We start from the raw sequence: 22,699 nt of genomic DNA on the forward strand, positions 1-22,699 counted from the left end.
TCCTTGGGCTTTCTCAAGATTAGAGGTTTACCACTTGAGCCACAGCAACACTTCCAGCTTTTTTCTATGTATGTAGTATTGAGGAATCGAACCTGGGTCTTCATGCAAGCTAGGCAAGCACTCTACCACTAGGCCAAACTCCTGGCCCTGCAATCTTAAGAACTATGTATATAACCTTTTCTTAATTGGTACGAGTACTAGATGGGTTTAAACTCAGGGCCTGTGCACTGCCTGTGAGATTTTTTTTTGCCTTAACTCTAGAGTTCTAGCATTTGTACTACAACTCCTCTTCTGGCTGTCTTGGTAGTTAATGAGAGGTCAGTCATAACATCTTAGATTTCAGCCTCCTGTGTAGTTAGGATTACAGGTGTGAGACACCACCGCCCACCATAAACATAATTGCTGTACTTTTGCACCTATATACATTGTGCCAGGTACTAGTAGCTCATGCCTGTAATCCTAGCTACTCAGGATTTCACTTGCCTTGTTGCTCTGCCAAAATATTCTTAAAGGAAAGTTAAATATTACTCTAAATATTCATGTATGAAAGGTAAAACAAACACAAAAACCATAAAAGCAAAATTAAAAAACTCATTTATTTACATACCTTCTTTCTTGTCTGTTTGGGTTTCTTTTGCTTTTCATCTATTGACTTCACATTATCTTCTTCCGAACTGCTGCATATTTTCCGTGTTGCCTGTCTGGTTTGTCTTTTTGGTGGTTGCAAGTTTATTCCAGCATCTGCTGTCCAATCAGAATATTCACTTGATGAATCACTGTAAATAAATGAAAATTCCAAATTAAGTTTAGAAAAAAAATTTGTAAGGGATAGACATTTTGTTTTGTTTTTAAATTTCAAATAATATGATTTGAATAATTTAAAGTATCAATATAGAATTTTGATAATGTGACATCAATGAAATGCTTCTTACATAAAGCATAATATTAACTATCCTATAATAGGATTTAAAACCCCCAAGTGGGCCACAAAACTCTTCAAAATTAATATGAACCTTGTAAATAGGTTGCTTTAAGACACATATAGAAGGCTGAAGTGTCCAGGAGTGTAACCTAGTGCTCGCCTGCCTAGCATGCATGGGTTCCATTCCTTGGTACCACAAACTCAGAAAAAGCCAGAAGTGACTTGAGCTACTGCTCAAGTGGCAGAACACTAGCCTTGAGTAAAAAGTGTCCAATGAGAGTGTGCAGGCCCTGAGTTCAGTCCCCAGGACTGGTTAAAAAAATAAAAGAAGGGCTGGAGGCAGGGATCAATTCAATTAATCAAATCAATTAATTCAATTTTAAAGAACCTTACATACAGATGCCAAGAAGCAAAACCTCAAATTTAAAAAGGATTTTACGATCATGGATCTCAAACCATAATAGTATCACAAAACATATTACGAGTAACATGAAAAAATCATTAATCGCTTTCTAAATAAAGACATTTTCTTTTTTTCCTTGTTTTCTTTTTTGGAGGTTATGGGGCTTGAACTCTGTGCCTGAGCACTGTCCCTGAGCCTTTCAGATCAAGGCTTCTGCCCTACCCCTTGAGCCCCACTTCCTATTTTTCTCGTGATTAATTAAAGAGTCTCAAGGTCTTTAGAGCTCGTGTTGGCTTTGAACCATGATCCTCAGATCTCAGTGTCCTGAGTAGATAGGATTGACAGGCATGAGCCACTGTGCTTGGCATTAAAGACACTTTTTACAATAAAATATTATGTTAATTCTACTTTTGCTAAATTCCTCCAATGTCCCATTAAGCTGCTGAATAATATTTTGTGGTAGTCCTCTGGCTTGAACTCAGGATCTGGGTGTTACACCTGACGTTTTTGCTCAATCAAAGCTTGCGTGCTGCCAGTTGAGCCACAGCTCTGCTTCTGGCTCTTCGGTGAATAGATATAAAAGTCATGGACTTTCCTGCCCAGCCTGGCTTTGAATCATGATACTGAGATCTCAGCCTTGTGAATAGCTAGGATTACAGGCATAAGCCACTAGTGTCCATCTGTTCAGTAATTTTGACCAAAATAAAATCATTGAAGTTACCTGGAAGAACTTTCACTTTGCCATTCCATAACAGGATCCTCTATAGAAGCATCACTAGTACCAACAGTTTCATCTTCCTATAGGAAAGAGACAGCAACATAAATACACCATTACAATAGCTACTGTAATATTTTCCAGCCCTCAAAAAATGCAAGAATGTATATATTTTCTTGCATGTATTTGCAAATTCCAAGTTTATTTAAAATTTTCAGTATTGTACTGTCATTAGTATAAAGTTAGCACTACAGGAAGAATCTGTAAGCCCAAGTACTTTTTTTTGTCAGTCATGAGTTAAACTCAGGTGCTGCAAATGTCCCTGTGCTCTTTTGCTCCAGGCTATGCTCTACCACTTTTAGCTTCAGCACCACTTCCAATTTTTAAGTAGTTAATTAGAGACAAAAGTCCTATGGGTAATTTCCTGCCCAGGCTAACTTTAAACCACATTCCTCAGATCTCAGTTTCCTGAGCCTCCTCTGTGCTTGGCCAAGTACTCGTTTAAATGGCAAAATTCTTCTACTTTGAAAATACTATGGGGGGGTCAGGAGTTTGGCCTAGTGGTAGAGTGCTTGCCTAGCAAGCATGAAGACCCGGGTTCGATTCTTCAGTATTACATACATAGAAAAAAGCTGGAAGTGGTGCTGAGGCTCAAGTGGTGGAGCTCTAGCCTTGAAAAAGTCCAAGGATAGTGCTCAGGCCCCGAGATTGCCCAGGACTGGCAAAAAAAAAAGTAAAAAAAAATAAAAAAAATATTATGGGGGAATAGTTTTCAAAGTTACCTCTGGAGGGGAAGGGGAGATATCTTTTTTTAAAAAAATAAGCTAGTTTTAAGAACTATAGCTAGACGCCAGTGTCTTATTCCTGTAATACTGGCTGCTCAGGATGCTGAGATATGAGAATCATGATTCAAAGCCAGCCCAAACAGGAAAGTCTATGAGAGAATAATTGCAAATTAACTGCCAGCAGCAGCAAAAGCAACAGCAGAAGCAGCAGCAACTACAGAAAACCCAACTGGAGATGCAGCTGTGACTCAAGTGGTACAGCAATAGCATTGATTAGAAAACCTCAGGGACAACACCCAGGGTCTCATTTCATGTCCCAGGATGGGCACCCAAAAGTAAAACATACTGTCGGGGAACATTTTTTAAAGCTATCCTATGGTGGAAAAGAAGAGATGTCTTTAAAAAGACCTATAGCTCACACCTATAATCCAAGCTACAAAGGATGTTGAGTTCTGAAGACCAAATTTCAAAGCCAGTCAGAGCAAGGAAATATGTGAGACTCTTATTTCCAATTAACCATCAAAAGGGTGGAAGTAGAGCTGTGGCTCAATAGAAGAGGACTAGAATTGAGTGAAAATGCTAAGGTGCAGCACACAAGCCCTCAGTTTAAGCCCCAGTACTCGTAGCAACAAAAACAAAACACAATAACAAAAAACATCTGGCACTAATAACTACTGTGAATCATACAATGGCAGTACCATATAATTGTCAAATCATACTTAAACGATTATTATTTTTGTTGGTGTAGGGCTTGAACTCTGGGTCTGTACACTGTCCCTGACCTCTTCAGCTCAAGGCCCTATCTCTGGAGCCACAGCACCACTTCTGGCTTTCTGGTTGTTAACTGGAGGTAAGAGTCTCACAGACTTTAGTGCCTTGCCTGGCTTTAAAATGTGATCCTCAGAACTCAGCCTCCTGAGTGGCTAGGATTACAGGCGTGAGCCACCGCGCCCAGCTTAAACTATTATTATGTAAGTAAATTGCTAAAGAAACCATCTAACTGTAGAACAAAGGAAGAAGAAAAAAATTGCAATATTCTTCAGGACCATGAAAATTATATATTTGAAATAAATTATTATTCAATGATTTTCATAATCAGACAAGTCAATAGCAGAAAATGTGTATTTTATGTATTTTGTTGAGTCAACCAGGTCTGGAATTGTTTAGCTTATTACCACTTTTAGGTGTGTTTCTTTCTAGATGTGAGAACTGACTGAACTCAGGGTCTTGCACTTGCCAGGCAAGCCTTCTTCCACTCAGCTAAATCCCCTCATTAACATTTTTTATACTCTTCCTTTCATTTCGAGAAAATTCTCCCTTGCTATTTTTTCTCACTTCGTTGGCAAGGTTCCAAATCAGAGAAGATATCCAAAAGAATTTAATATGAAATGTGGCCAGGAGGGATCACTACTACACTGTTGGTGGGAGTGCAAACTCGTTCAACCACTAGGGAAAGCAGTATGGCAGTGCCTCAAAAGACTAAACATAGAGCTCCCCTATGACCCAGCAATTCCACTAGTTGGCATTTACCCAATCATCCAAAATCTAGGGCATGCTAAATCCACTAGCACAACAATGTTCATTGCAGCATTATTCACCATAGCAAAGATATGGAACCAACCTAGATGTCCCTCAGTTGATGAGTGGATCAACAAGTTGTGGTATTTATATACAATGGAATTCTATGCTGCTGTCAGAAAAAACAACATCGCCCCATTTGTTAGGAAATGGAAAGTCTTAGAAAAAAATCATATTAAGTGAAGTAAGCCAGACTCAAAGGAACTTAGGCTCATTGGTTTCCCTCATTTGTCATAATCAGTAGAAACCTTGGGCTCTACTAGCAGAGATCTGCAATAGAGCAAAACCTTGATAAGGCCATATAATATCAAGCTAATTGAAAAGACCTCCAGGATATTGAAACAAAAGCCACATAATGAATGATTGTTGTCCTTAATATACTATGTTGTCTCTCATCTCCTCTGCTATCCCTTGGTTATCTCATATTGTTATAGTATCTCACTTTGTTATCTGATATATTGGATTTATTTGTATTTGGTTATTTGAAATTGGATAGGGAAGGGGGGAAAACCAAGACGGGGGGGGGAGGGGAAGGTAATGGGTACCAAGACATGTGAAAGGGTATCAATGTATGTGAATTAATGCACCTTCTATCTGGCAAATATCATGTAACCCTTTTATTACAATAAAAAATATACTAAAAAAAGAAATCTATAATTGTCTTACTAATGAATAAAAATATTAAGCAGTTTTCAATTAAACCCTAAAGTAATTAAAGTTGGGTGGTACAAATTAGGAAATGACAAATTACATTCACAAAAAGGAGACAGTTCTAACCTCTGAGGAGCTGTCTGACACTTCTTGTGCACCTGAATTTGGGCATGATGCTTGTGAATTGTGCTCCATGTTAGACCGTGTTTGATAAGTATGCTGACGCTTGCGTTGTGTCCTTCGTAAAGATCGCCCGCAACTAGGCTGATGATCATTCTGTAAAACAGAAGGAAGTTGATTTGTCAAATTAAAACCTTAGTGAACATACAAAATCAGAATGCAGATCACACAAGTTAATCACAGAAGGCAGGTGCAGACGATAAGGATAAACTGTCAGAAATAAACCAATTCAGATCTGTTAACTATTTGTAAAACTCACAATCTAACATGTTTAGTTCCATGAAAAATCCAAATAAACTTGATAATGTTAATACATATGATTCCACCTAACTACTTATACTTTTGTTTGCTATAGATTAGCATTTTTAAATGTCTTAGCTGTTTTAACACAATCTCTTATGCAGAAAAATGCCAAAAGAAAATTGTTTAAAAAACAAAAACATAAAAGTCAAGCACTGGTGGCTCTTACTTTTTTTTAAATTTTTTTATTGTAATTAGTAAAAGGGTTACATGATATTTGCCAGATGGCTCTTACTTATAATCCTAGCTATTTAGGAGATTGAGATCTGAGGATCCTGGTTCAAAGCTAGCCTGAGCAAGAAAAGGCTGTGAGATTCTTATCTCCATTTAACAACCAGAAAACCAGAAGTCGAGCTGTAGCTCAAAGTGGTAGAGTGCTAGCCTTGAGCAAAAGAGCATAGTGACAACACTGGGGCTCTGAGCTCAAGTCTCATGACAAAATGAAAATAAAAAATAAAATAAACTTTAACATTACTATACTAATACAGAGAGAAAGACTCAAAAATTTGTATACCAAAAGTACAATACAATTTCACATCTGGAACAGAGAAAGGAACAGATTGATATACATACAAAAATTCATGTCCTGCTAAATTCACATTGTGTTGAAGCTTATACCTACTAATGGTGGATAACAGAAAATAAAACAGTAATAATGAGTAATTTGCTGGGCACCAGTAGCTCATACCTATAGTCCCAGATATTCAGGAGTCTGAGGTCTAAGGATCGAAGTTCGAAGTCAGCCCAGGCAGAAAAGTCTGAGACTCTTATTTCCAATAACTGTTCAGAAAAAGCCCTAAGGGCACTGTGGTTCAAGTGGTAGAAAACTATCCTTGAGCACAAAGATGCTCAGGATCCGCATTAAAGCCCTGAGTTCAAGCCCCAGGACTGGCAGAAGTAACAGAAATAATCATTTTAACTATTAAAATTAAAGTTAAAATTATTTTATGGTAACATTTATAAGTATGGACCATTTTTACTGATAACACCATATGGCAAATTTGCAAGCCTAACTTTATTAAGAAAAGCAAGTACACTGACTCATTTAACTGTAACCCTTCTGTACATCACCTTTACAATATTTTTAAAGAAATATTCCATATATTTCATAATAAAAAAGAAAAAAAAACATGTGTAAATGTTTTACAAATTTGCACCTAACTTTAATCAGCTGAAAAGGAAAAATGAAAAGAGAAACCATAGATTTGAGTCAGTGTCTAAAAAAATCACATTGAGGAAGAACAAATGAGCTAATAAAACCAAACTGAAAAGTTTAAATAGTTATCAAAATCATCCAAGAGTACATGAAGATAATTACCTAAGTTTCTATTTATCAATAATAAAATTTAGTGTTGCTTTCTTGAAATTCAGTGTTCATTGCTTATATTTAACTAAAGCCAAAGTTCCTAGTTGTCTAAGTAGCCAACAACACTCTATAGAAGGGTTAGAACTGAGATATAAATCTGTGATTCCATATGCCTATAATCTGGTAGACCTCAGATTATTCGTGAGCATACCATGTACCTAATGGAATAGAAGCATCCTACTCCTTGCTTAACCATTTGTGTTGAGAAAATAAAAATGAACCAAGTACTAGTTTGGCACTCGTACTCTTCAGGCACCTAGCTGCTCAGGAGGCTGACATCTAAGGATCAAGGTTCACAGCAGCCCACAGCAGAGACTGTTATTTCTAACTCACATTTAAAAAGCTTGAACTGGAGCTGGAGCTCAAGTAGTTAAAAAGGCCAAAAAAGAAAAAAGAAAAAAAGGTAATGGACAGCAACCAGCTTGGAAAGAGCACAAACCCCAGTAATTGGAAATAAAAAATTAAAAAGTCCATCTTATTAGATATTTAAAAGCTTATTTATCTATCATTACAAACAAACAAATCCAGTAAATAATTAGATAGATCAGGAATGAGTCTAGGACAAGCAAGTGTTTAAGTGTAATTTTGGCTTTGGCCATAAAGATTTCTATTCTAAATTATCAACTCTGTCTCAACCAAAACAAAGATATAAGCAAGTGCAACTATGCTACAATAGCACTTAACAGAAATAGGAAGCAGAGAGGATTGGTTCATGGTTATAGTTAGCTAGCCTCTTGCCTAGGGTATGTTTTATCATGTGATCAAATCTTTTAAGGTTACATTGTAAGATTTAACATAAATATCCTGTGCTTATAACATCCACATGTCCCAGATAATTTGGTACAATTTTCACTTCATAGAATAATATTTTTTACTAGTTGTATTGAGATGTACATGTATCAATTTTGAGTTAATAAGGTTTCCTGTAAAGTGACAACTATCACAGTAATCTCTTTTATTGGCAATATTGGTAATAGAACTCTTCCGTAGCTTTCAAGAGAGGGACGTGCATTATGTCTAGTCTAACCTGGGCTGCAATCTTCCTATTTGTGATTTCGGTGTTACTGGGGATGACCCGTGTTTGCCATAAAGGCCAGTCATTTGTTGGAACATCTCAAACTTCATTCTGCCTGGGAGTGGCCTGAAACAGATTCTTTATCTCTGTCTCCCTAGTCAGTACTAGGATTACAGTAAAACAATGCCTTATTTCCCAATTTCCACCTTTTTCAAAGACTTGGTATCTATAAATATAGGCAGATACTATACAATAAACTACTTTAAATGCAAACTTACTCTTTGGATAGGATAAGATGGCTTTTTCTTCTTTTCTACTGTATAAAGGCCAATTTCTATGTCACCTTTCGCAGTTCGACATTCTTCCTGCACCCTAGTAACAGAGGCCAAAATAACAAATTATCAAAAAGAAAGCTAATTATACATTAAAATCTGTCAGTGACCTTAATCAAATTCAGTTATGTAACCATTTCTACTATAGCCACAACTTTTTACTACGCCAATGAAAAATTATGTAACTAGAGGCAAAAAATTTTCTTTCCCCTTCCTTTATCTACAATAGCTGTGAGTTTGCCTCACTTCATTATTTATCTATTTTTAGGTTGATCATGGGACTTGAACTCTGGGTCTGGTTGTTATGCCTGAGCTCTTCAGCTCAAGGCTACTACCCTACCCACCCTTTGAGCTACAGTGCAACTTCCAGTGTTCTGGTGATTAATTGGAGATAAAAATCTGAGAAAATTTTTAGTGCCTGGGCTGGCTTTGAACCATGATCCTCAGATCTCAGCCTCCTGAGTAACTGAGTTTACAGGTGTGAGCCACTGGGCCTGGCCTTGTTAATTTTTGTATTTTCATACATTTGTCTTTTTTCATCTGGCTTCTGTCACTTAGCATGTTGTTTTCTAAGCTTATTGATGTTACTGAAAATATCAGAATCTCAGAGCCGGGATTTTGGCCTAGTGGTAGAGTGTTTGTCTAGCACGCACGAAGACTTGGGTTCGATTTTTCAGTTACTACATACATAGAAAAAAGCCAGTAGTAGTGCTGTGGCTCAAATGGTAGAGCATTAGCCTTGAGAAAATCCAAGGGCAGTACTGAGGCCCTGAGCCCAAGCCCAGGACTGGTGAAAAAAAAAATAGAAAATATCAGAACTCTTCATCATGGCTTCCATTTTATGGATAGCTATATAATATTTGTTTGTCCACTCCTTTTACTGTAGATACTTGATTCCTGCTCACCATTTTGTTGCTATAAATAGCTTTACAACAAATACTGTTATACGATTATTAATGCTTGCTTACAATTCTGATTTAGTCTTTAAGTAAAAAGTAATTTTAAATTTTGTGTGAATAAACGCACCATGTATCCTTTTATAAAAAAAATTTGCCAAACCTGGGGCTTGAACTCAGGGCTTGGGTGCCATCTATGAGTGTTCTTGTGCTCAAGGCTAGTGCTCTACCACTTGGAAACAAAGGGCTACTTGGTTATTTCTGCATAATTTTTTGAAAATAAGCATCTCACAGGCTTTCCAGCCCCAGCTGATTTCAACAGCAGTCCTCAGAGCTCAGCCAACTGAGTAGCTAGGATTAAGCATGAACCACTGGCTCCTGGTTTTATGTTTCCTTGTTTAAATTGTTCCTTCCTAACTGTATCACAAAGCAGAAAAGTGGGGTGAAACTGAATCATTCTGGATCATTTGCTTGATGTGTTAAAAGGATTATTTAGGAAACGGCATGATTACAAAGAATTTTACACTTTTTCTTATAATGGTCCTTAACTTTAATAAATTTCTAGTTGCTATCTTTGATACTACATTAATATTATAGTAAATGCCAATGTTTACAAACAAGAATAGGAAGTCTAGGATTAACACTCATCCTAATGAAATACTCACCAAATGACTTCTATTTAAATGACATTTCTAAGCATACCCTAATCACTATAGTACACTGAACTCCAACACTTCTCTAGGATATAGCTGATAGTTTTTCCATGAAACCACTGAGTATAACATCCATAGATCACTCACATACTTAATCACAAATGATCACTTATGAGTTCAAGTTCTTACTTAACAATAATATTCTTTGCCAGTTCTAATCTTGAGCTCAGGGCCTGAGCACTGTTCTTAGACTTTCTCAAGGCTAGCACTCTACCACTTTAGCCAAAGCACCACTTCCATTTTTTCAATGTATGGGGTATTGAGCAATTGAACTCAGGATTTTGCCCATACTAGGCAAGCACTTTGTCACTAGGCCACATTCCCAGCCCTTGATAATATTTTTTGCCAGTCCTGGGGCTTGAACTCAGGGCCTGAGTACTGTACTGGGGATTTCTCAAGACTAGAGCTCTGCCACTTGAGCTGCAGCACCTCTTCCAGCTTTTTCTATGTATGTGGTCCCAAGCAATCAAACCCGGGTCTTCATGTATGCAAGGCAAGCACTCTAGCACTAGGCCAAACTCCTAGCTCATAGTTTTTATTCTTATATCTTTACCGAGATTATAAACTCATAGGATAGAAATTACACTTGGAATTTTCAATACTCCGAAAAGCATTTAACACAAAGTTGAGAAAAGTCAAGTTAATATTTGTTAAGGAATGAACTGCAAGAACATATTAAAACTTGTATGACTCAATTAAAAATACTTGATTAAGGGCCAGGAGTTTAGCCTACTGGTAGAGTGCTTGCCTAGCATGCACGAAAACCTGGGTTCAATTCCTCAGTAACACATACATAGAAAAAAGCTGAAAGTAGTGCTGTGGCTCAAATGGTAGGGTACTAGCCTTGAGAAAAGTCCAAGGACAGTGATCGGGCCCTGAGTTCAAGTCCCCCGACTGGCAAAAAATATTAAGCGAGTAGGATAACAATGTAAGTTATTAATAACAAACAAACCTTTAAAATTGTTTGTAAATGTTTCTTTATTGACTTACCTACTAACCCCATTATTCAGTTCATTTACCACCACTCTTCTACTCCAAGCCATCAGATCTCTTTCAGTGGCCATCTGGCTCCGAGGAGCATTGTTGTGCATTTGTCGAACACCTTCAATTTGACCACTACGTCGAAGTCCAATATTTGGGGAAGAAGGTATATCCATATTTGGACTTCTCAAAGCTAAAAGAAAACCAAGACGAATTTCAACTTTGTGAGCAAACGAACTGTAGGTCAGCATTCTATATCAAATAGAACTTTTAAAGACAGTGTTACAAATAAAACTGAAACTGAAGAAATGCTAGAAGTTTATATTAATTCTTTTCATTTTCTTTAAAGCACCTTTACAATGGATTCACTATTGAACTCACAAATTCAAAAGACTCAAATGTCATTTGGAATATTAATAAATGCTTATTAGTATTAGTTGAGAATTCTTTTTTAATCTATATTTTTCCTTAATCTGTTTAATATTTCAGAGTAACCTATAGTGGTTGTGTAGACCTTGAAGCCCCTACAGTAAGGAGGTAGAAACAGGATGATTTTCAGTTTAAACAACAGAAATTATACTTTCAATTTTCAGTGTTTCCCAATACTGACAGCATGAGCAGAGCTAAAAAAAATCAGTGTAATGCTTTAATAAAATTTGAAAAATGAAAACTATAATCCAGAGAGCTTACATGATCATAGTCATGGATTTGCGATCCCCTGAGCAGCATTGTGATATTTTTCCTACTGTGAACATTTCTTCAGTAATTTCTTAGAGAGGCTTCAGTTTGGTCTTAAATGGTATCAATTGGGAAAACATACATACCAAAATTACACCATCAAAATTTTATTTCAAGACTGAGGGAAAGAGTTAACCATATTTTTACTTTCCCTTTTACTCATAAAGTTTCCTTTTGCATAATTAAATTTACTAATCTCATAGTTGCAAGTAAACCAAATAGAAACTGACCTATTCAATTATTAAACACTGGAAAATAAAAAACAAATTAACAGTGCAAAGAGAAGTCAGTAGGGTGCTTTCAACTAATGACATATCTAATCTAGTTACAGAAACTTAATACTGAAGGTAGAAGTAAATGTTGATTTCACTAATGGATGTCTAAATCAGGGCTTTAAGAAAGTTGTTTATGTCTTAAGGCCTAGATACACAGGATTATCAATCTACCTCTCATCTTGTTCCAAGTTCAGGAAAGCTCATCTAACTTATTTGCTCCAAATGACCCAAATAAAGAAGCATTTGTATTTAACTTTACAGGAGACTGAAGAAATAAGCAATGAGTAAAATATCTTGCTTAATACCTCAAATTCAATTCTGTGCAACACCTAATTCCATTCTATCCACACGAATCACTCCAATTACATTCAACATAAGGAACAAGTTTGCCAAAATTTCAGATTACAATCTGACTCACATTCACAAACACAAAAGCATACACAAGCACACGTGTGCATGCTCACACACACACAATCAAATGTATAAGCCTATTTAATGTAAAATGAAGAAAGTGATACAGTAGATTCATTAACTTAAAAATAAGACAAAATCTATAAATTTTGATTTGTTGTGTCTGTAGTCTCTAAGATGACCTGTCTTTCATCATATTTTTATAACCACATCAATAGTGATATTTACCTATAATTCTGAAAAGATGTTAAGTTCTTTCAGTCATAACTGATGAAAGTACCTTATTTTAATATAACATACCAGATATTTTTAAATGAATAAAAATATTACTATTGAATAATCATTAAACAAATTTTAATTTGAAATTAAAAAATCATGAAGCAGTTTTTACATTTATTTGCTGTAAGTGAAACTATTAAAAAGCGTATTTATTATACCTCTCATATAAATATATAAATACCTACCACCATTAACAGAGTAGGATCTATTAGTTGGAAAATGTGGAACATCGCCTTCATTAATTAGTCTTAGATCTTGTTCTCTCTGCAGCTCCCTGATGATCCCATCAAGGATGCTTTCATCTTGGTCATTCGTTTGCTGCCCAATTACCTGTTCTACCACCTCACCATCACCTTAATAAAAACAAAGACAAACTCACAAATTTGATCACAACGTGGTATATCCTAACACTGGTAAAATTTCAGTTTAACTATTAACTATTAGAAAAATAACTTCAAATTTACTTTAAACCAAGTATATATATATATATATATATACACACACACACACATGTACACATATACATACTCATATACAAATAAAACATTTAATATGGAAGAACTATTACAATTTTGAGTTGCTAGATTACATGATCTGACTTAACAAATCCAATTTAGTTGCATCATTATTAAAAAGACCTTTTTCATTTTAAAGACTACTAAAATTAAATTAAAAATTAACTTTTATTTGCCAGGTCTGGGACTTGAACTCAAGCCTGGACACAGTCACTGAGCTTTTGTTGCTCAAAGCCAGCATTCTACCATCCATAGGTATGACACCCACAGTTTCACATCCAGCTTTTTCTGTTCATGTAGTACTGAGGAATCAAACCTAGGGATTCATCTTAGGGACTCATGCATGCCAGGCAAGCACTCTACTACTATGCTACATTCCCAACTTTTATTTTTCAATATAATTTTTACCCTTTTTTGTTGCTCATGTTTCATTTTCTGACAGAGGGTCTTACTTTTTAGCCCATTTTGGTGTACCAAATTTATGACTATAGGCCTAAGGCAATATAAATAAAATTTCTCCATATTTTATTCTAAAATAAAAGAATTAAGATATGAATAATGCCTAAACATATTCAATCAGAAATGTAACCATTTTGTATTTTCCTTAGTGAAGATTTAGTTTGAAAGAAGATAGCATTATGGTCTTTCAAGTAAATATTTATTTTCATATCTATCAGTGTTTGTGAAGCTGAAAAAATACTTTTATGATTCATGAAAATTCAATGTAAACAAGTGGAATGTTTTTAAGTAAATCAAATCCATATTTCTCTTGTCCTGTAGTTCTATCTAACAGCATCAAATATTAATCAAATGTTTGATATATTCAAAGGACAGATTCAATCACTAGAAGCAAACACTATATATATTTTTTATGCAAAGTCCTAGGTCTTGAACTCAGGGCTTGAGCACTGTTTTTAGGCTTTCTCAAAGCTGTATCTCTACAACTTGAGACACTGAACCACTTCCGACTTTTTCTATGTATGTGGTACTGAGGAATCGAACCCGGGTCTTTGGTTGCTAGGTAAGCGCTCTACCACTAGGCCAAACTCACAGCCCTCTTTTCAGAATTTTTCTAAGGGAAAATACTTAGGTCAATATACTTTCTGATTGACATAATTGCTTGTTCTAAAAACCTACTCTGATAAGATTAAAAACTAAAATTAATAGGAGCCATAGGTAAAACATGTTACAAACTAACTAGTTCATAGTTTAGAAAAACATCATAGAATAGCAACATGTTTAATAGTTTACAAAATATTTTAAAGCTCATTATTGAAATAACATACCATTAGCCACATAACCCAGCTGTGGTATAAGTTGTTCATCTTTGCAATTTTCCCGTCCTGGTACTAGCCGTTGAAATTTTGTAGGATGAGGATTTCCATCGACATCCACCAAGAAAGGAGGAGGCATAAGGTGAGGGGCTTGTTGGGTTTGTTCATCTAATACATAGTTATTGGCATCACGGATAAGAGGTCGATAATCCGTGTGGAAGAACATCTGATCTGGAATCTATGGTTAAATTTTTAGTATTTACATTTTTAGCATTTAACATACACAAAATATCAATTGGACATAGAATTTGTCAATCAGACAACTTGCATTCTCATAGTTTTGTTGCAAGATGTTCCCTCCAGGTACAAGTAAATTATCTACCATGTAATTCCTTTCCCTACAACTTCCATTACATTTTTGCCCCACATCATATTTCTGTAATTAGAGCAGTAAGCATTAAAACAACAATCTAGTGGGCATAAGTAGATTGTTACTTCCCAAACCACCACTCCTCCCCCAGCACCCCTGGGGCTTGGACTGGGCCAGGGCACTGTCTCTGAGCTTTTTTTACTCTAGGCAGGCACTCTATCACTTGAGCCATAGCACCATTTTTGAGTAGTTTATTGGATATAAGAGACTCATGGACTTTCCAGCTCAGGCTGGCTGTGAACCACAATCCTCAGATATCAGCCTCCTGAGTAGCTAGAATTATGGGCATGAGCTACCATTACCTGGCTAAAAGTAGGTTATTTTAAAAAATCATAGAGATCTATAGTTTTTTATTTCTATTCAAATAAAGATAATTAAATATAATTAAATAATATACAGAGACATGTCAGAATCGATCACAACATGACACTGAAAGTTGATCCAACTATTGAGCTGATAGTAATGCTTCTCATTTCTCTTCTCACTCTTAAGATTCCATCATTCATCCCAAATTTATATCAAATGAAGTATATAGGACTGATTATGCTACCTTCATATTTACTAGCGAACCAGCTGCTTATCTCAATTTACGATAAGTAGAAGATACAGCTTAGTAGTAGAGAGCATTTTTTTTGCCAGTCCTGGGCTTGAGCTCAGGGTCTAAGCATTGTTCTTGGACTTTATTTTGCTCAAGGCTAGCACTCTACCACTTGAGCCTCAGCGCCACTTCCGGCTTTTTTTCTATGTATGTGGTACTGAGGAATCGAACCCCGGTCTTCGTGCATGCTAGGCAAGCACTCTACCACTAGGTCAAACTCCCAGCCCCTAGAGAGCATTTTTAATCAAAACAAGTTCCTAATAATCTTATATGAATCAAACAGTCACTCTCCTTGCCATGTCTGACCTTCTGTCACTAATAAAAGACTTTTTTTGACATAACTATTTTATGTCTACTGATGACACACAAAATGTTTATTAACTGGAAAATTTCAAATGAAATTTGTAAATAACAACCCAAAATTGCTGACTATAACAAAAATGAAATACACTGACCTTTTCATAGTATTTACTACATCCAAAACCAAAAAGCAGCAAATGCCCATGAGAATCTGTGCAGGCAAAATGGTTTCCATCCGGTGAAAATTTACAATCAAACACAGCACCATGACCTTGGCCTTCAATCTGAAATTCAGAGAAGTCTTTTCAGTTATTTTGAAAGTAGTTCTCAAAATAATAAGCAGGTCTTCCTAATACCCTGGATTCTGTGAGGTATCAAGTTCAGTGCACTCTCTGACTTCAGTATTCAGAATTGTAAATAGTCAAGCTCTCAAACAAATTATGAAGAATCAAATTGCAATGGATGAAATGAATCACAGTAAATGTCATGTCTTCTGATATAAGTTATTGACTGGATTTTAAAAAGACGTACATGCAGCCAATCTGAGAAAAGTACTACTTAGCAAAATCAAGGTATTATCTCTGTATCTTAAGCTAGAATGCATTTAAGTCTTCCATATTAATCCTGAAATTACAACACAAAAGTCAGTTTTATAGATGCGTCGGGTCAAACAAAGTCTACAGAACTGAGCTTAAAAGCCAAATAAACATTTAGAAATATTTTGTACTAAATATAGAAAATATAAGTATTTTCCTTGCCATAAAAGGGTATTTCACTGAGAGGAGATAGCTCAGTGTTTCCTATGATTGCTATGAAATAGGCTGTTAGAAACATCCTTATCTTTAAAGCAAAGTTTCCAAATGGCTTTCAGACTACTAAGCAATATGGGGTTTGCCAGAGGCAAATAAGCATATACAGTACTTCATAAATTAGTAACAGAGTATAGGGATTAATCTTTTTGTGATTTTTTTGGTCAGAAGCTAAATCCAAAGTCAATATTTTTGAGTTTAAATAGTTTAGAGCTAGGGGAAGGCAGAATTTATAAGTGCTAACAACACTTTCACTCTGAAAAGCCAAATTCTACAATGGCCATATACATAAATGGAATCATTTTGAAATTCCCCAATTTAAACATAGACTTAAAGAGGCAGCATCAAGTATACAATTATCATAAAAACTAAGTCACTTTTAATATGTATGAAACACAGGTTTCTCTTACCATATTAAAGTAATTCCGAATTTTGGTTCCCCGGTCCAGATCCCAAATGAAAATGTTCCCATCATGACCCGCTGAGAGTATGATCCTTTGATCAAATGGGTGTGCTTCTAAAACAAACACTTCATCATCATGCCCCTAAAATGCAAATTAAGTATTAAAAGGGAAATGTAGCAAAACTATATGGGTTGATTGTTCAAAAGACCTTGGACTTGCGATGAATCATGCAAACCAGTTCAATAAAATTCACTAACTAGGTACTATATGAACAATGTACTTCTCTTAGCAGTCTTTAAAATGTGTAACTGATTTTAAATTGTGCCATAGAAAATATAGGAAAGTATTTAAAAATTATTAACTAGGCTCTTGAATTATTTGAATATCTAAGACTCTACTATTTTTCAAAGACCACTGAAAATGAGACCAGTTTTCACACTTTCCCAGTGATAATAGATAAAAATTTTGATTATTTTTTTATCAAACATTCTATAGCATTGCTATTCAATCACATTTTTAGGAGGGCTATGATACAGTCAAATGACAAAGCATAGTATTTGTCCTCTATAACTACTTGAGGGTTACATTCAAGATGTTATCTAACTGAAAGAATAGACATTGCTTCTTAAAAATGTCAATGCTTTATGTTTTATGGTTCTCTTTCAGTAAACCAAAGGTATTATACACACCAGAACTTCAATTTTCCTATCCTATAGGGTAATGCGAATTTTAACCAGTGGTTTTTTGACACAAGACTTCATTGTGTTGCACAATATAATATCAAACTCCTGGGCTCAAGTGATCCTACACATGGGCTACTTGGGTGCAGGACTACAGACATATAGTCTTTTTTTTTGTAATTAGTAAAAGGGTTACATGATATTTGCCAGATAGAAGGTGCATTAATTCACATACATTGATACCCTTTCACATGTCTTGGTACCCGTTTCCCTCCCCCCCACACCCCCCACCCGTCTTGGTTTTCCCCCCTTCCCTATCAAATTTCAAATATCCAAATACAAATAAATTCAATATATCAGATAACAAAGTGAGATACTATACCAATATGAGATAACCAAGGGACAGCAAAGGAGATGAGAGACAACATAGTACATTAAGGACAACAATCATTCATTATATGGCTTTTGTTTCACTATCCTGGAGGTCCTTTCAATTAGCTTCACATTATATGTCCTTATGTATCAAGATTTTGCTCTATTGCAAATCTCTGCTAGTAGAGCCCAAGGTTTCTACTGATTATGACAAACGAGGGAAGCCATTGAGCCTAAGTTCCTTTGAGTCTGGCTTACTTCACTTAATAGGATTTTTTCTAAGTCTTTCCATTTCCTAACAAATGGGGCGATGTCATTCTTTCTGACAGCAGCATAGAATTCCATTGTGTACAAATACCACAACTTGTTGATCCACTCATCAACTGAGGGACATCTAGGTTGGTTCCATATCTTTGCTATGGTGAATAGTGCTGCAATGAACATTGTTGTGCTAGTGGGGTTAGTATGTCCTTGTTTCTGGATGGTTGGGTAAATGCCAAGTAGTGGAATTGCTGGGTCATAGGGGAGTTCTATGTTTAGCCTTTTGAGGCACTGCCACACTGCTTTCCATAGTGGTTGGACGAGTTTGCACTTCTTTTCTGCCTGGAGAGTGACCTAGTGATAGAGTGCCTGCCTAGCATGCATGAAGCTCTGGGTTCTACTCCTTGGTACCACGTACATAGAAAAAGCTAGAAGTGGTACTGAGGCTCAAGTGGTAGAACACAAGCCTCAGACCTGGAAAAAAATACTTACAGATAAAGTATGAAGAAGCTGTCCTGTGACAGAATTCCACACCTTCAAGAGGAAATTGTTCACTGCTGTGATAACTGTGGTGTCATAGCGATCCCAGGCCACCATAGTCACCTTTAGTTTAGTGACTTTGTCTTCCACAGATGGTAAATTATTCCTAAAAATAGTATTGATTCATTGTAAAATCTTAACAAAGGTGTGTACAATATAGCAAATTATGTCAAAGGTTCTCTAGGAATTTGCAGTTGATTTACATTAAAAAACTACATTTAAGTACTATTGTCATTTTTAAAGTATCTGAATAAAACAATACTTCAAATATTATTTCTGGGAGTATACAAAGCAGTCCAATGTAAACAAATGTAGTAGATCACAAAGAAATGAAACAAAAGAGAAAGTAAAATATCTTGAAAAATAAAAGTTTATATTGACTACTGGGCAGTATTCAATAGTAGCATCATTTTTAACACCTTAAAAACATTATAGACCTTATTAAAAAAACTAGTAGTTCAAATTTAATTCAAATACATTAACAGCTTGGCACTGGCACTTCCTACCTGTAATCTTAACTCCTCAGGAGGTTGAGATCTGAGGATCACATTTCAACCACCAGAAAATCACAAGTGCTACTATGGCTCAAAGTGATATGGCCCTACCCTTGAGTGAAAAAGTCAAGTTCAAGACTCATGACCAACAAATGAAAAATTCATTAACAGTAGCTAGTTATACGGACTGAAATATTATATGTTAGTACTAATATTAATTTCCAGGCCACACTCTAATGAAATGACACAACTACAAAGAGATATCATATCGCCCAACATTGACAATGACAAAATTGTATAGTTATTAAATATAGTGAATATAAATGATTAAAAATATGAAATATTACAGGTATTCCTCAATAGATTGGAAAAGGATAAACATACTATGACATGTAGGAAGTAGGACACATAGGGAGCAAAAGATGACCTACAGAAAACAAAGGCAGAGGATGAAAGTGGAAGTATTAAATTTGCATAGAGGTGTTTGGATTTTGTATGTTTGCAATGTTCCATTGTAACAATTAATAGCAAAAAGTAAATTTGCTGACAAGATGAATTAAGGTATAAATTTATGTGTACTGTTTAAGTTCCAACAATTTACTACTGCAAAAATATACTTCATGCTCATTATTAAATATAATTTGATGGGAAAGACAACATGCCATATGAGAAGCTATGAAAATACCTAGCATTTATTCTTACCCGTTCATTTTAGTGGCCATATCTAGCACTATACTCTTCCATTCTTGTTGCTGATACTGCCATATTCTTGCTGTCCCATCTCTGCTTCCACTAACAAATCTTAAACTGGAAAGACACAGTTAAAGTAGCCTTGTTATTGTTTTTTTCCAAATGAGAATCACTCATTTTCTGTTTATAAAAAGGTAATGATACAAACACCCTCAGATATCATGTGGGCAATGATAAATGGTGGAGTCACTTTGGAAAACATTATAGTTTAAAAATGCTAAACATATAGTTACCCTATGGTCCAGGAACCATGCTTCAGTTATAATCTCCCCAAAATGAAAATAGAATTTGGGCACTGATGGTTCACATCTGTATTCCTACTTACTCAGGAGTCTGAGATCTGAGGATCACAGTTTAAACTAAGTTGAGACAGAAAAGTTCACGAGATCCATATCCAATTAACAACTAAATAGTTAAATATGGAGCTGTTGCTCAAGTGTAAGAACACTATCCTCGTGCAAAATAAACAAACAAACAAACAAACAAAAAAACCTATGAGACAGTGTCCAGGGCCTGAGTTCAAGCCCCAGGAATAACAGAGAAAAAATTTTTTAAACTGAAAACATAATTCCAAATAAGCATGTGTGCATGAATATTCATGGAAATGTTATTTATAATAAGCCAAAAGTAAAAAAAAATTAAATGTCCAACAATGGACAAACATAAAAAATATGGCATTTTTGTATATTGGAATATTATTCAGTAATAAAAAAGACCCTGAAGAATATCGCATATATAAATCTATAAATTTTAAAAACAGATGAACAGCTGCCCTGAGCTGGGAAGAAGGTAGGAAGTTTGGAGACGGACAGTTACAGAGCATGAGCTTTCTTTAGGAAGTATAAAAACTGTTCTGGGACTGTGGCTTAGTGGTAAACTGACTAGCATGCATGAAGCCCTGGGATCGATTCCTCAGTAATCACATAAACAGAAAAAGCTGGAAGTGGCACTGTGGCTCAAATACTAGAGTACTGGCATTGTACTCTACTTTGTTTTTAGAAGCTGTACTTCTACTGTACTTCTTTTTAGAAGCTGAGGTACAGGGCCTAGGCCCTGAGTTCAAGCCCTAACACTGGGGAAAATAAAAAAGCTATAAAACTGAAGGGAAAGAGCTGCTGTTCTTCACTATTTTCATTCAGTTTTTAAATTTCATTGTCAGGATAATGTATAGAGGGGATTACCATTACAATCGTCAAGTAGTAGGTGCATTACTTCTCATACATTGATATGCCTCACAGGTTTTTGTCCCTGTTTCCCTCCTCCCACCCCCTTCCAATCATCTTGTTTTCCCTCTTCCCTTCCTTATTTCAAATAAACAAATGTATATAATTATATAGTCCTATAAATATAATAAAATTATGGAAATCATTATTCAATAAGAATAGAACAATAATACATTTATTATAGACAACAAATTATCTGTAATCCTACTATTCAGAAGGCTGAGACTTGGGGATCAGTTCAAAGCTATTCCATACAGAAAAAGTCCACAAGACTTATCTCCACTTAGAAAACAACAACAGCAACAACAGCAAAGCCTTAGGTAGAACTGTTCTTCAAGCAAAAGAGTACCAACTTTGAGCAAAAGAGATCAGGGACAGCATCCAGCTCCAAGTGCCTGAGTTCAAGCCCCAGGACTAACATAAAAAAATGTAATAGGGACAGGAATGTGGCCTAGTGATAGTGCTTGCCTAGCATGAACAAAGCCATGGGTTCCATTCCTTGGTACCACATACACAGAAAAGGCCGGAAGTGGTGCTGTGGCTCCAGGGTTGAATGCTAGCCTTGAGAAAGCTCAAGGACAGTATGCAGGCCCTGAGTTCAAGCCCCAGGACTATCATAATTATCATTACCAACATCATCATCAAAAACTTGGGTGCTGGTTGCTCCTGCTTGGAATCTTAGCTACTGAGGAGGCTGAGACCTGAGGATCACAGTTCAAAGCCAGCCTAGGCAAAATTTCCACAAAACTCTTACCACTAATCAACCATCAAAATGCCTAAAGTGGCATCCATAATTTTTTCACTGTTGTACTTTAGTTTGCATTTACTCAAACATGATTAAACATGTGTGTATATACGTATGTTTTCCGTTACTGGAAACATGTTTTTCTCTAGTTATCTTATTGTAGACCTATTGATATTTACAAGTACAAAACTACCATCCATTTTATTAACTATTCAAATGATATGGATGTGCCAAAATATATTTATAATAAATCTAAAGACCAACAATATATATGGGCCAATAATACAGTTTCCAGTCTTCCAAATTACAAATAATGTTCAATGAATAGCTCTGCACAAATAATGTTCAATGAATAGCTCTGCACATATCTTTGTACAAACTCATACATGTTTGCAGTTAGGGTAAGCACATTTTTCTAAAGCTATTGAAATATACTGACAAAGTGTTTCCTTAAAGATTTTTAAAACAATTTAGCAAGCTTTTACTTTCTCAAAATCATTGACACTACTATGTATTTTACATTTTTAGTTTGAAAGGGAAAACCATTACCGTTATTTTGATTTATACTTGATTACTAGTAAATTAGATATTTTTCAGAGGCCAAATAACAAAAAAGTATAGATTCTCAAAAAAATAACCAAAACACAGAACAAGTGGAATGACCTATAATCATCTCTTACAGAAATGAAAATATTTTGGTCTTTTATATGCATGCACGAATATTTTATATTTCATGTGACATTTAAATTTTGTATATATTATTT

At 35.5% G+C, this 22,699-nt stretch overlaps 1 protein-coding gene across 1 annotated transcript in view; it reads right to left on the minus strand.

Moving 5' to 3' along the window:
- Positions 1-22,699, minus strand: part of Brwd3 (bromodomain and WD repeat domain containing 3) — a 109,632-nt gene that overhangs the window by 32,445 nt on the left and 54,488 nt on the right. Inside the window, exons 13-23 of the mRNA XM_090326591.1 lie at positions 19,920-20,024; positions 18,676-18,829; positions 16,877-17,011; positions 15,813-15,941; positions 14,342-14,567; positions 12,726-12,893; positions 10,847-11,030; positions 8,194-8,287; positions 5,181-5,330; positions 2,047-2,123; positions 608-776 (exon numbers count right to left, since the gene is read on the minus strand). Coding sequence (XP_090182717.1) covers positions 608-776; positions 2,047-2,123; positions 5,181-5,330; positions 8,194-8,287; positions 10,847-11,030; positions 12,726-12,893; positions 14,342-14,567; positions 15,813-15,941; positions 16,877-17,011; positions 18,676-18,829; positions 19,920-20,024 — 1,591 coding nt within the window. The remainder of the gene's footprint in view (positions 1-607; positions 777-2,046; positions 2,124-5,180; positions 5,331-8,193; positions 8,288-10,846; positions 11,031-12,725; positions 12,894-14,341; positions 14,568-15,812; positions 15,942-16,876; positions 17,012-18,675; positions 18,830-19,919; positions 20,025-22,699) is intronic.

Source organism: Megascapheus bottae, chromosome X (genome assembly GCF_031878675.1).
Source record: "Megascapheus bottae isolate mThoBot1 chromosome X, mThoBot2.hap1, whole genome shotgun sequence".
NCBI classification, from domain to species: domain Eukaryota; kingdom Metazoa; phylum Chordata; class Mammalia; order Rodentia; family Geomyidae; genus Megascapheus; species Megascapheus bottae.